Source organism: Taudactylus pleione, unplaced genomic scaffold (genome assembly GCF_031769625.1).
Source record: "Taudactylus pleione unplaced genomic scaffold, aTauple2 ptg000206l, whole genome shotgun sequence".
Taxonomy (NCBI): Eukaryota; Metazoa; Chordata; class Amphibia; order Anura; family Myobatrachidae; genus Taudactylus; species Taudactylus pleione.
In genome coordinates, this window is record NW_028284608.1 from 4,061,164 (window position 1) to 4,076,700 (window position 15,537).

Below are 15,537 nucleotides of genomic sequence, written 5' to 3' on the forward strand. Positions count from 1 at the left end.
GTCTTCGGCACGCAGTCGCTGAATGGCGAAAGTGGCCAGAAATTTTTCGGGCCACCCAAAGCGTCTCCTGCACGCCCCTGTCGCTTTTCAGAAAATTCTGCACCACCAAGTTTATTGTGTGAGCAAAACATGGGACGTGCTGGAATTTGCCCAGATGTAATGCCCGCACAATATTGGTGGCGTTGTCAGATATCACAAATCCCCAGGAGAGTCTAAGTGGGGTAAGCCACTGGGCGATGATTTCCCTCAGTTTCTCTAAGAGGTTGTCGGCGGTGTGCCTCTTACTGAAACCGGTGATACACAGCGTAGCCTGCCTTGTAACGAGCTGGCATTTCTGAGATGCTGCTACTGGTGACGCTGCTGCTGTTGCTGCGTAAGGTGATGCATCTACCCAGTGGGCTGTCACAGTCATATAGTCCTTAGTCTGCCCTGTTCCACTTGTCCACATGTCCGTGGTTAAGTGGACATTGTGTACAACGGCATTTTTCAGGACACTGAGGACACTTTTTCTGACGTTTCTGTACAGTCTCGGTATCGCCTGCCTAGTGAAGTGGAATCTAGACGGGATTTGGAACCGGGGACACACTACCTCCATCAATTGTCTAAATCCCACTGCACTAATGGCGGATACCGGACGCACGTCTAACACCAACATAGCAGTCAAGGCCTCAGTTATACGTTTTGCTTCAGGATGACTGCTGTCGTACTTCATCCTCCTCGCTAAGGACTGTTGGAGGGTCAATTGTTTAGTAAAAGTAGTGGTGTTCCTACTTCCTCTCTGGGATGATGAACGACTCCCAGCAGCAGCAACAGCAGCAGCGGCAGCAGTAGGCGTAGCAATGCAGGATCCTCCGGAGGAATCCCGGATAGGAGAGTCAGTCATGCCAGTGACATGGCCTGCAGGACTACTTCCGATCCTAACTAAGGAGGAAATTGACGAGGAGGGAGTTGATGGTGTGGTTTGCAGGCGCTTGGATACAACAGGACAACGGGATTTAGGTGTCCCTGGACTGCTTACGGTCTTAGCCAAAGTTTCTGAATTTGACAGTAACTTTTTATGAACGCGCTGCAGGTGCCGTATAAGGGAGGATGTTCCTAGGTGGTTGACGTCCCTACCCCTACTTATTTCACCTTTACATATGGTACATATGGCAAGACAGTTGTTGTCCGGATTTGGATAGAAATATTGCCAGACCAAAGAGGTGGAATGTTTGGTCTTCTGCCCAGGCATGACCGTGATGGGCTTTTTCATCCCACGGACAACAACTGTCTCCCCCGGAGCCTGATTTAAACAAACCACATCACCATCAGAATCCTCCTCGCCAACTTCCTCCTCAGCGCCAGCTACACCAGTATCCTCATCCTGTTGTACTTCAACAGTGACATCTTCAATTTGCATATCAGCAAGTGGACTGTGGGTGCTCCTTTCAGCACTTGCAGGGGGCGTGCAAATGGTGGAAAGAGCCACCTCTTCCCGTCCAGTGCTGGGAAGGTCAGGCATCGCAACCACCACCACACTTGGACTCTCCTTGGGGATTTGTGATATCTTCTTAGAAAGCACAGTTCTTCGCTGTGCTTTTGCCAGCTTAACTCTTTTGATTTTTTTAGTGGGAGGAGGGCTTCCATCGTCATGTGAAGCTGAACCACTAGTCATGAACATACTAGGGATCGACCTTAGCCGTTCCTTGCCACTCCGTGTCGTAAATGGCATATTGGCAAGTTTACGTTTCTCTTCAGCTGATTTAAATGTCTTTTTCAAGGTCATTTTCCTGAACTTTGCCATTTGGGATTGTATGTGCCCTCTACTATGACATTGGGCATCGGCCTTGGCAGACGACGTTGATGGCATGTTATCGTCTATGTCATGACTAGTGGCAGCAGCTTCAGCACTAGGAGGAAGTGGTTCTTGATCTTTCTCTATTTTATTTTTATCGGAGAAAGTTTGGTCCTCCATTTATGTTATATCGATTTGATATATACGTGCGGCTAAACACAGAAAATAATTTTTTTTTGGGTTTGGACTGGAGTGTACTTTGTGGGTTACAGCACCCTTTAACGGTCAAGCCAGCCGGCCCTTTACTTATGACACAGGCGCACGCTTGGCACTACTTTGTTGATGCACGTGCGGCTACTGCGCACACAATTCACAAACACAGAAAATAATTTTTTTTTTGGTTTGGACTGGAGTGTACTTTGTGGGTTACAGCACCCTTTAACGGTCAAGCCAGCCGGCCCTTTACTTATGACACAGGCGCACGCTTGGCACTACTTTGTTGATGCACGTGCGGCTACTGCGCACACAATTCACAAACACAGAAAATAATTTTTTTTTTGGTTTGGACTGGAGTGTACTTTCGGGGGTTACAGCACCCTTAACGGTCAAGATAGCCGGCCCTTTACTTATGACACAGGCGCACGCTTGGCACTACTTTGTTGATGCACGTGCGGCTACTGCGCACACAATTCACAAACACAGAAAATAATTTTTTTTTTGGTTTGGACTGGAGTGTACTTTCGGGGGTTACAGCACCCTTAACGGTCAAGCCAGCCGGCCCTTTACTTATGACACAGGCGCACGCTTGGCACTACTTTGTTGATGCACGTGCGGCTACTGCGCACACAATTCACAAACACAGAAAATAATTTTTTTTTGGTTTGGACTGGAGTGTACTTTCGGGGGTTACAGCACCCTTAACGGTCAAGCCAGCCGGCCCTTTACTTATGACACAGGCGCACGCTTGGCACTACTGTGTTGATGCACGTGCGGCTACTGCGCACACAATTCACAAACACAGAAAATAATTTTTTTTTTGGTTTGGACTGGAGTGTACTTTCGGGGGTTACAGCACCCTTAACGGTCAAGCCAGCCGGCCCTTTACTTATGACACAGGCGCACGCTTGGCACTACTTTGTTGATGCACGTGCGGCTACTGCGCACACAATTCACAAACACAGAAAATAATTTTTTTTTTGGTTTGGACTGGAGTGTACTTTCGGGGGTTACAGCACCCTTAACGGTCAAGATAGCCGGCCCTTTACTTATGACACAGGCGCACGCTTGGCACTACTTTGTTGATGCACGTGCGGCTACTGCGCACACAATTCACAAACACAGAAAATAATTTTTTTTTTGGTTTGGACTGGAGTGTACTTTCGGGGGTTACAGCACCCTTAACGGTCAAGCCAGCCGGCCCTTTACTTATGACACAGGCGCACGCTTGGCACTACTTTGTTGATGCACGTGCGGCTACTGCGCACACAATTCACAAACACAGAAAATAATTTTTTTTTGGTTTGGACTGGAGTGTACTTTCGGGGGTTACAGCACCCTTAACGGTCAAGCCAGCCGGCCCTTTACTTATGACACAGGCGCACGCTTGGCACTACTGTGTTGATGCACGTGCGGCTACTGCGCACACAATTCACAAACACAGAAAATAATTTTTTTTTTGGTTTGGACTGGAGTGTACTTTCGGGGGTTACAGCACCCTTAACGGTCAAGCCAGCCGGCCCTTTACTTATGACACAGGCGCACGCTTGGCACTACTTTGTTGATGCACGTGCGGCTACTGCGCACACAATTCACAAACACAGAAAATAATTTTTTTTTTGGTTTGGACTGGAGTGTACTTTCGGGGGTTACAGCACCCTTAACGGTCAAGCCAGCCGGCCCTTTACTTATGACACAGGCGCACGCTTGGCACTACTTTGTTGATGCACGTGCGGCTACTGCGCACACAATTCACAAACACAGAAAATAATTTTTTTTTGGTTTGGACTGGAGTGTACTTTCGGGGGTTACAGCACCCTTTAACGGTCAAGCCAGCCGGCCCTTTACTTATGACACAGGCGCACGCTTGGCACTACTTTGTTGATGCACGTGCGGCTACTGCACACACAATTCACAAACACAGAAAATATATTATATTTTTAGCACTTGGGGGGAGCACCCCTGATGGACAGAGCACCCCCTGGACAACACTACAGCACCTCTTTAGGACTGGGACACTGCACAGGACTTTGGAGTGGACACAGCCCCTATGGAGAACTGACTGCACAACACAGTCCAGCCAGCCCCTATGGACTTTGAAGTAGTGGACACAGCCCCTATTAACAACAGCAGCACAGCACAACACAGCCAGCCCCTATGGACTTTGAAGTAGTGGACAACAGCAGCACTACACTACACTACACTACACAGCCCTAACTCCCACCCTCCCTCTTCACTGTCCACAGCCGAGTGAGAAAATGGCGCCGACGTGGGTACCTTATATAGGATCCAAAACCCGCGAGACTCGGAAGGCGGGAAGATGACGTTTTGCCTCGATTTCAGAATCCGAGTCAGGCGGGAAAAGTCGAGCCTGACTCGGATCGGACTCGGATCGGGGGGGCTCGGGGGGGTTCGGATTTCAGAAATCCGAACCCGCTCACCCCTAATATAAATGCAGTTATTCCACCTTCGTGCAACTTCTATTCTAATGGTTTGTATAGGATCTGCTGTATAGTCTAATTAATCCAGTGCTTTATCGTTTTGTTATTTACTTTTGTGATTTTCACATAATTAGTCATTATAACACTGCCAGGTAATAAACCTTCCTACTCCCAAAGTCTCTCCATTCCCTGCTCCGTAACTCTCTTCCACCCCATTCTGTGCCACCCTACTATACCTCTCTCTACTTTCCTCCTGCCTTGCTCTCCATTTGGTGGGTGTTGTCACAACCTGGTGTTAGGATCCGCGGGTATCGGATAATCTTGGTGGCAGGTCCCAGCCATAGTTGCGACTGGGACACTGCATCATGTCCTGTCCTTGTTCCGACTGTTGCAGGTAGCTGGAATCCTGTCTTGTCTGTGTTTAGCTCATAGCCTGTCATTCCTGTCTGTCTGTGTGTTTTGTCTCAGGTGCTCACTAATCATCATCTGTCTGTGTGCAGCTCAGGTGCACACTAGCCTGTCATTAGGAAAAGCTCTGTGCAGGGAATGGCTCTGATTGGATCCTGCATCTCATAAGTTACAGCCAGCCCTGCACTCCAGGCCGGTTATACTGTCTGTCGTCCTGCGAGTATTTTTGTCTAGGCTTAGAAGACTGAGTCTTAGCCAGTTTCGCCTTGTACCACAGTTCCTGTTTATGGAGTAATTTCCCCAGTGTCCAATACATATCTTTGTTCTCCAGCACCCGTGCATCATACCTTGCTGCTGCCTGTAGCAGCTTCATACCTCAGTCCTGCTAAGCTGTGTATTTTTTGTGTCCACCAGAGTCTGTCTGCAGTGTTCTCATTCTTGCTGCTTCCAGGCTATATTCCTGCCGTGTCAAGTTCACCTGTTTCCTGTATTGTTCCAGATGCACCTCGCCCGTATCACCTGGTTCCAATCACGCCATGGGCCTCAAGTCCGCATTGTCCAGTTCAAGTCACTTCTGTCTTCAAGTCCGGTCTCAAGTTGTACCTCAGCCCTCAAGGCTGTACCGTCCGGTCTCAAGTCATACCACTGCCTTAAAGTCCTGTCTCAAGTCGCACCAAAGCCCTTAAGGCTGCACCGTCCTGTCTCAAGTTGCACCTCAGCCCTCTAGTCCTGTTTTGCCTGTCTTGTCCTTGTTTGTCCAGTTTTTACTGTCTTGTCCTTTTCAGTCCAATCTTGCCTGTCTTGTCTTGTATCCTGCATACCACAGTCCTGGTACTTCTGCCTGGCAGCTATAGTCACTGTCCAGTCACTATTTGTCGGTTGACCCAGCTGCTATATAGTCCCGAGACACTCCTCAGACCATAATGAACTGTCGCTGTTTGTACCATCTCTCTGCAGCATAATTCCACTAGTCCTCGTAGCGATCCTATCACCGTGTGGGAATCGTAACACCTGGACCTTGAGATCTTCAGTCGGAGGACTGGTAGTCGGGGTAACTAGGTGAGACAGCAGCAGATGAGGAAGAAGAATATAGGACCTCCTCATCGGCTACTTCCGGGTGTTGGCGAGACCTGACCAGAGGCACGGGGTCTAACTCACTGGTGGTCTTCACCAGTGACCCCCCCCCCTTAGGATATGGTTTTCATAGCGCCCAATGAGCAGGTCGCGGCCCCCTGGTTAGGTACCCAGAAACTAGCAAAGGACAGGGGAAGATGGATGGCAACTAGGTGGCTAGAATGTAGACCCAATATCGTGGAAGAGATTAATATGGTATCACTGGAGATAGTAGATAGGAACCAATGTAGGATGTCACTGGAGAATATCGGTAGCAAGCGATATTGGTTTTCACTGGAGATTATCGGACAACTGAAGTTGGGTATTACTTTAGAATATTGGTAGGGACCGATTTTGAATGTCACTGGAGAATATCAGTAGGGACCATTGTTGAATATCACTGGAGAATATTGGTAGGGGCCTATGTTGAATGTCACTGGAGAGTATCAGTAGAGAGTTAAGTATCACTAGAGAATATCAGATGAGATTGATGAAAGCACACCTGAGAATATCAGCCGAGATCGATGAGATTGCATTGGAGATATACACAGCGTGGAGCCTGGTACAGCGATCCGGTGCAAGCAGCAACTGGAAGTAAAGAAGTTGTTCAGGTGAATTCCTGTTCCCGGAGTCTTGCTTTATACCCTAAGGTAGCTGGTCATTGGAGGAAAGAGTCAGCTGAGTGACAGTAAGGCTTCCATTGGAGGAAAGTCCAGTCAGGTGAGAAAGGCAACATGGCTGCGCCCATGACTGTAGCCGCGGGAACTCCACAATGGAGAATCACGTGGAAGTCCCTCAGGAGAATACTTAGAGTGCTACCCACCGCTGCACCTGGCGTCGGACCACACGGCTGATCAGGGGAAGCTGGCACTGCGTTGAGTAACTGACGTTCTCAGGCAGATTCCTGACAGGTGTCTCGCTACACCAACCTCTGCCACGCTTCTCTTGCCTTACACCCCTGAGGTGTGATGGCCCAAGTAGCGGATTAAATTGGCATCAGCCCTCCAGCCGCTGAATTACTCTTGACGGTGAGGTGGTATAGATCTACTATCACCAGCCTAGATAGTCCAAAGAATTATTTTACCCAGGGAACTAATCCTGCGTACCATAGGGGTGGGTGTTCTGTGGTGTCCCAAGGGGCGACATGCCAAAAGAAGGTGGCAGTCTAGTGGTGGTACAAAGGCGGGTCACTCAGTTGTGTCAAATAGGGCAGGAAGGGTGTCCATTGGCTGATGCGTCACTAGCATGTGAGTGACAGGAGGTCTTGTCTGAGCAATGTTAGCGTGAAGGATTTATGGCCAAATATAGGTCACATTTGCTAGCATCCAGTTGTTCCTTTAAATAATAATTTCCCTTGGACACAACACAAAACTGTGTAGACACGTTATATTGAGTACAGTGAGTAGAGCTAAACTGTGCTGTATCCAATAGGATAGGTAAGCTACATTGAAACTAATCTCAGGAAATATAGTAAATGTTGCAGAAATACATAAAAATATCAATATACTGTAGTTGCATTGGTGTGGTATGATATTCCGGTGTAGTATGTTATGTTGGTGTGGTATGATATGCTGACATGTCGCTATGGTCAAAATGTTCATCATGTAGACACTGATGAAATGTCGACATGTTAGAATTTTGATATATCATCCCTGGTAGCCCAGTGGTGACGTACCTGCTCCCGAAGGCTGCAGTGGCTCCTTCCAGGTCCTGGTAGCCATGTGAGTGTCACTTCCGGCGCAGTCATATGACGGAGCGGCGTTCTGGAAAGTACAGACCCTCTATCTCTAACCCCTACACACTTCCTCCAGTGATTTGCCCTCGCCTCCCCCCCACCACCTGTAACATAACCCTAACCTCCTCATAGTGTCTAATCCTCCCATCCTGCAAACTAAACCTAATGTCGACATTCTGAATGCTGACATGGTTATTGCCTACATAATTACTACATCCCATATTGCCTGATGGAGTAGAACAATTTAAGCAATGGTGAATTAAGTTATTCTTACAACCAATATATACAGATGTGTCCTCATACATCTAGCTTCAATACGCCATGCAGCGCCACTTGCCTGTGCATCTCTGCTAGCGTTGGACGTCTTTTTTTTGTGCACCAAAAAGCCCCTCTGGGTGCGCCAGGTCCCATGAGACTGTGCTAGCACCGGGTGTCTTCCGTGAGCACCTGTGTCTGTGTATGAAGCACAACGGAACTTGGAACGAAACAAGCTGCGGCCTCTACATTTTAGCACTTTGTATACAGATTCAGATACTCAGTCGCACTCAGATATAGTAGTGTCACCTATCAAACTAATCTACACAGTCTGCTCTTGCGTCCTAGTGACATTGCATTGCGACTTAAAAAATGCAAAAAGACACCCGGCACTAGCAGTGTCTCACGGGACCTGTCGCACCAAGATGGGCTTTTTGGCACAACTGCAGTACAGATCTGTAAGGACACATCTGTATATATTGCAGTATAAAATCTAAAGCGAGTGTGAGAAATCAGATGTAAAGCAATGAAACATAACATAAATAATATTGGTTGTGGTATCATCTAAATTAATTTATTAAACTGCCAATGTGGGATTTGACTGCACCCATTAACATTTGTATTGTAAACACCAAGGATGCCGGATCCTGGATGCTGCTACTTTCAATTATCTTCAACGTTTGTGGTTGAGAAGGCGCCAGACAAAGCATCTCTCTGTATTCACCTTTATCCTTGCATGACACTGCTACCAGGCTACACAGGCGTTTGCTAGATCCATCATCTCTTCAATGCATATTTTACATCAGGATTATCCTTTTTCTTTCTAGACTTCAATGTTTTTTTTCTTCTTCATTATTACAATCTGAACACATTTTATAAAGTCGTGATGAGACTGTTGCAGGTATTACACAGTGTTAAACTCGGCAGTCACAGTGTGACCTGATAGCAGCCAGGGGTTTATGGTTCTCAGGCTTGTTAAACAAGCTACAACTCCTCACTAACTTTATGTACTGGACAGGAAACATTGAAAATCATTTATAAAGTCTGTCGGAGATGGACAGTAAAATAAAATACATAAAGCAACAATAGTTTCTTTCCATCCTAGTTTTAACCTGAGCAGTTTGGAAAAACTTTCAAGGTTGTTTAGCAGAAGTTTCCGTCTTAAAGGGAGCGAATCGTCTGCACACATACAAATGTGTCCTCGTACATTTAGCCTCAATACGCCGCGCAGCGCGACTTGTGAGTGAGCTGCCGGGTCCTGTGCTATTCTGCTAGCACTCTGTATACAGATTCAGAGACTCAGTCGCGCACAGATATACAAGTGTTGCATATCAAATGAATCAGCACAGTCTCCTGGTGTGTCCTGTCTCATCACACTGCGACTTAGTCATATTTTCTGGGAAAAAAGATGGAAAAAAGACGTCCGGTGCTAGTAGAGTCTGACGGAACCTGGTGCGCCGAGAGGGGCTTTTAAACGCGAAAGCAGCAAAGATGTATAAGGACACATCTTTAGCAAGAAAACAGTTTTGTGTGGTGAACCGATGTTCCCAGGATTGCATCAATACCAATTCACAAGGAGCATGGTCATCACAGGCTCCCATTGAATAACAGCTATGGGGCTAAGGGCTTGATTCAGACCCGCTCGCAAGCGGGTCGATTGGCCGGGCAGTGCACGCACGGCGTGTGCGCAAGCCCCAAACGGAGCGGCTGTCGATGTTGATCAACACCTTGCCCCGTTTTGTAGGCAGGGAGGGGGGGGGTGGCTGGACAAATGGAGGCGTTCCTGAAGGAACGCCTGCCGTTTGTGGGCGGCCCTACTGACATCACCAGTGATGTCAGTAGTGAGTTTCCGGCTCTATTAGAGCCGGAAGCTCACTGGGGCTTGCGGCAGACGAGACCCTACCACAAGGGTCTCGTCGCAAGCCCGATGGTCGCGACCATCACTTGGCCGCTTGCAAAAGCTGTGGGTGGTCACCCACAGCTTAGCGAGCGGCCAGGAGGCATGTTTTAAAAAAACATGCGGCCGTCCTGATTCAGAGCGAGCGGCTCTGAATCAGGCCCTAATTCCTTTGTTAGATGCACAGCGGCTGGTTTTGTGCGATGCTGCTGAAGCCTGATTTACTACCTTATGCTATTGGTTCCACAGGGCTAATGTGAGCATCTGTGTGGCTTCAAGCTGTAAACCGCGCCACCGCTGATTTCCCGTCCACAGCCGCAACCATCAACATCGGCCCGTGCATCAGCCCCATTGCTAGGTTCAAGAGATCTGTCCTCCCTTCCAGGTACGCACGGAACTCTAGTTACGGTACATGCCCACAAAAATCCGACAAGACAGAACAGTTCCGTGCGTCGCACTGCTGATACCCAGTCCACGCCCTGACACACCTCATCCATACAGAGAGAGGTCCTGGCCGAGATCCATCCGATTTAGAATCGGCCAGAAATATGCAAAAATGTGTCAATTCACTTCTGCGCATGCGAAGACTGCAAATCTCGCTATTTGCGCCCGTTAAATGCGATCCACCTGAACAGCACCTATGTTCTTGTGAAAAGTAGCCCAGAACGCACAAAAAACAAATGTCTTCGTTGTGGTATACAGAGTGTGTACGGAAATACAGGCACTCCCCACCCCGGCCAGCAATTAAACAGCCCCCCCCCATTGACCAGCAAAGGCGTCGAAACGGGCGGACACAAGGGGGCACCCCGTCCCCCTGCTTTCCTCGGCTACTTCACCAGTCTACCTGGTGCTGGAAGGCTCCAGGGAGACTGGTGAAGTAGCCGAGGACAGAAGGGGACTGGGGCTCTGACAGCAGTTCCTCCAGATCCCCTGTGTGCTCTGCAGCTTCCAATGCCTGCAGCCCCGAGCTCCTGAAGAAGGGCGTGAGCAGCAGCAGCCTCCACCCAATCAGAGGGCAGCGTCAGCGATAAGCAGAGTCTCATTGTGGGCTGCTGGGACTCCTGGACGACCATGGAACCAGAGGCTGTGGGATTGCATCATGACACAGACACAGCTCAGCTGTAGCTACCGGTCGCGTTTCATCATCCACCCGGTAGGGGCTTCGGTGGCCCAGCAACAGGTAAGTTGGAAGGATGCAAACAAAAAGATTTAAACAAATGCGATCCAAGTTAAATGGTGCAGCAGTGGAACTATGGTGATTATCACAGATCACCCCAAAATCGGCAAACAACAAGAAATGTTCCTATGCGCTCCAAATGGGAGTTACTATTATAGAATATTACAAACATCCATAAACAATAGAGTCCATAAAACTTTGTAATGTCACTGTTCAAAACAATCCACTGATGAGTATGGGTGGCCAAAATATCCACCTGTAAAAGTATGTGTATCCAAAATGTGAAAGAATTATGAATTATAAGTCACCGTAGGTCTTTTACTCCAGTTATTTTCTTATATATTCCTTAGAAGTGGCTCCTCTTTACGTAGTTGCATGTAAAATAAGAAGGAGAATTACCACCATAGCAGTGACATTACGAAGTTTTATGGACTCTATTGTTTATGGACGTTTGTAATATTCTATAATAGTAACTCCCTTTGGAGCGCATAGGAACATATCTTGTTGTTTGCCGAAGTTGGAGGGATGGTCATTATGATAATTCTATTACCAAAAAAACATAAGATCGTTTCAACGCCCCTGCCGGCCGTCAAGTTGGTGTAATGCAATCGCTTTTTTAATGAAAAGAGAAACATTTATTTAGGTCATGTACCAAGCAAATCGTGATCATAAATTGCAGACTGTTGCATAAGGCTTTATGTATGGAACACGGATGATTCAGCATATAGACTACAACCCTAAACCCAAGTCATCTTAGGTTACCACAGCAGCACACCTGAAAACATTTCCACTTTATTCATCTATGCAGCGAAATATTGTTTTTATTTGGAGAAAATGAAAGTTTCTATTTTTGCAGTTCACACATCTAATTTCATTCTGTGCTGTTCTAGCTTTCAGTAAATGCCCTGAAGAGCTGTTTCCCCCTCTAATCGCTATAAACTGAGGTATAGAGAATTTATATGACAGTTGTTTGCTTACAGAAATGCTTCTTCGGAATCCAGGTGAAATGTTCTGAGTGGGTGGACAGGATCATCTCCACATCTGCAGAGAGCCTCTTCCAATTACTGAACTCCAGAGTCAAATTAAGAATGTCATCATTTACAGAACGGATCCTGCACAACACAAAGGAAAACAAGCTCTAATGAAACACACTGTGGATGCAAAAACTGGCACAACTCTGCTTTTCTCAAGTGTTTGGAAAATACGTGCTTTTTCTGTTTAGTAGTAGTACGTGTTAAATCCTAAATGGACATTAACAGGATGTGGGCATTGTTCCAATCGGCCAATACCCTGCCCTTTGTGCATATCTGGATTGTATTTACACATAGGGCCGTATTCAATTTGGAGCGAAAAGTCCGTTTCGCCGATACTTTTTCGCCGATGACATCATTTTCGCCAATTTCATTTATCCCATAACGCAATGCAATGTAATAGGCGAAAAAGTTTCGCCTATGAATAACCGGCAGAAAAAAAGTGCAGAATCGGGGTTTTGGAGTGCAAAATTGTGGGAACCCCCCTTAAAACCATTTTACACCCCTCTTGACGCTGATTGAGTAAAAAAACACAAAAAAACACAAAGGACACCCCAAAAAATCACTTTGAAAAAAATGGGCGGAAAAAAAAAAATGGAGGTACAAATTCAAAAACTATCGAAATAGCTTTTGGGGGTGTCTGGTAGTATTGGGGAGGTGTATTTTTGATTGCAGGCGCTTGCTTGAAGGTGCGTTTTTGGCACTATTTAATGCTTGACTTTAGGAACTTCAAAATATGCTTGCACCCATTTTCATGTACCCCAAATTTGATGGGAATACTTATTTTCCCCCAAAAAAGTTGCAAAATGTTATTCTTCACCACTTGCTGAAAGACGCTAAATAGCGCCTATTGAGACCATTCAAAGACCCCAAATACCTTCAGCAGGGCTAATCAGGGGTACCCATACTGAACCCCCATGTCAGAGCATATGTTGGGAGGTGTCAGGCTGATTTCCCCAAAACTGACAGACCTTTTCCCCAATTTCAGTTTCGCCGGGTCCCGTTTTCGCCACTTTGTAATTGAATACGGGGATAAGCGGGGACGAGCGTGATACTTTTTCGCACCCAAAACCCGCGATGATGGCAAAAAGTCCGGCAACTGACTTTTCGCTCCAAATTGAATACGGGCCATAGTGTCTTGCAAATGTATTTAACATTTGTACTTTTATTGTGAACTATGTGACAAGATCAGAGGTAAGGATGCAGTCTCCTGGAATACACGGTGCACTCTTACACAGCATCTAGTAAGTTGCACACCAGTGCAGGGCCTTGGTACAAGTAACTGCAGCTAGTTTTATTTGCAGCATAAAGATAAAACATAAAAGAAAAGCCTAGCCTGACCGGCTCTATCTAAACAAAATGATTCTCTCTTTCAGAGTGGTGGGTACTAATGTCCCTCTCACAAAACAGTGTTACCACAGTACTCACAGCCAGTAATCACAGTGTATTTCAACAGGCCTGCTGCCTGTTCCCCAGGTAGTGAGAGACTGAGACTAGCAACTGAAACACCTTATATCAGCCTCTCACGCAGACAATCAATGTAGCCAATTAGTTTCTGTCCACCAGACAGAAGCCAGGAACCTAGGGCACACATAGCTCCAACTTACAACTTTTCCTGCGCTTTTATCTCAACTCATATGCTGAAACAGAATATTATTTAAAAAGACAGCTTGTCTTAAAGCTGCACTACCTCCTACATAATAGATTTTACTTTTATGTCTTCCTCCACCCAGATTTTACTAACATGACCCTCCTATTTTTTTTTCTTTTTTATCAGCTAATGCAAAGTTCGTGCTGATGACCACTTGGGTTGGGTCAGCCTGCTCGTTCTCCACCACCTCTCTAGGTATAGAGAGGTGCAAATGGGAGATATGGCTCAGTGAGCAAACAGACTGAGATGTGCTCACTAAGTCACTATTATGGTGCTGTGCAGTTAAGAAAGTGTAAAACCAATTGTACTGATACATGTAACACTCCTTCACATGTATTTATGCCGGTTTTTATAATACATTTACATCTATTTCACATTTTCGTAAATGGAACTACAGTATCTGGGTGTACCCATTAACCCTTTGTACAATCTGACAAGTATAGAGGAGTATTCTCCAGCTCACCTACTTGGAGGAAACTATTAAAAAGGATGGACCCTACTTCTGCTCTCTCTTTGTTATGTTTGTAAGCGCATTACAATTGTTATATTATAATAAAGTTGCCTTCGGCACTTGATCTGTGTGAGGTCTCCCATAGCATTGCAGATACAGTTCATTACAATAGTATTGCAGATACAGTTCATTACAATTTAATATGTGGTATTAAGGTGACTGCACCACAAGGGGTCACTAACACCAGGATCCTCCCTGATAATAGTACTTGAATAGTTAGGAAAATAAACAAAGCCAATTCCATTTCGGTTGGGATTGCTATGAATGTGACAAACTTTACAGTATATAGTTTTACACAACAAATTAAACCATTTCATTTTAATTGTATGAACAAATCTCACTACTGTATATAATCAGGTAGATTTTCACATTCTATGAAATTGAGTATTTTCTTTCTCTTTGCTAAAGCGAGCCCAGAGTGGTGGGGGCTGTGACGTGCCCTGTGAATCAGCGGAGGGGGCTGCTCAGTGTAGCTTTCCTTATGATCTAGAAAGTAATATTACAGACTCGGGGGAAATTTTGCTCCAGATGATGCCTGGGCTGTTAATCCTTTATGCCTTCTGATGCTTGTTCAGCTATATATAGCACAGCTCCTATCTCCCACCATCTACTCCAGGTCTATTAGCAAGTTTATTTGTCTACTCTATTTGCACTGAATATGTCTATAGATCACTGAGCTCTAATTACTTTCTGCAGTTGGCCAATAAAATAATATTAATCTGTTGTTTGTCGAGAAACCGCTGAAAGAACTGCAGCAGCTCGCACAAGTACAATGGAGAGGGAAATAAAACAAAAAACTAACGAAAATAAAATGTAAATTAAACCCCTAGGGAAGCTAAACCATAAAGCAACTTAGAATGTGTTTCCTTATTTAGATCAGCAAACGCTTAATATCGGTGAGTTGCACAGTACACTTTGCATTTGTTAAGTATATAATGCATATAATCTTGGGTATTTAGAGTGTTCTTGCAGCTTGCTTCATACTGGCGCCCTGTTATTATGTAAAATCTTATATCTATTCATGATTGTGTATATTTTGGGATTTGGGCACCTGCTGTATGCCTCTAGTTGGTGCATTTTTCATTTACAGTTCACCTTCAGGATAAACATTCTCGATGGCTGTTAAATAAGAGCAAAACTTCCCAATGTCAACAACAAAAGACAAATACTTCATCCTAAGTTTTTATTTGCACATCAGCAAACTTAAAGATTAAATAACTGCTGCAGTTCCTGAGCCACAGACCTATTTATAATGGGTGCAAGGTGTGCAATGTACCCCGGCCCATGGGTCCAAGGGCCCCGGACCGTACTCCCTGCAAGCCACGTGC

The 15,537-nt window shown here is 45.9% G+C and overlaps 1 protein-coding gene across 1 annotated transcript in view; it reads right to left on the bottom strand.

Annotated features, from left to right (window-relative positions):
- The window catches only part of ASB3 (ankyrin repeat and SOCS box containing 3), a 151,104-nt gene that overhangs the window by 3,062 nt on the left and 132,505 nt on the right, over positions 1–15,537 (bottom strand). Inside the window, exon 9 of the mRNA XM_088477995.1 lies at positions 11,995–12,128. Within this exon, the coding sequence (XP_088334121.1) occupies positions 11,995–12,128 (134 nt within the window). The remainder of the gene's footprint in view (positions 1–11,994; positions 12,129–15,537) is intronic.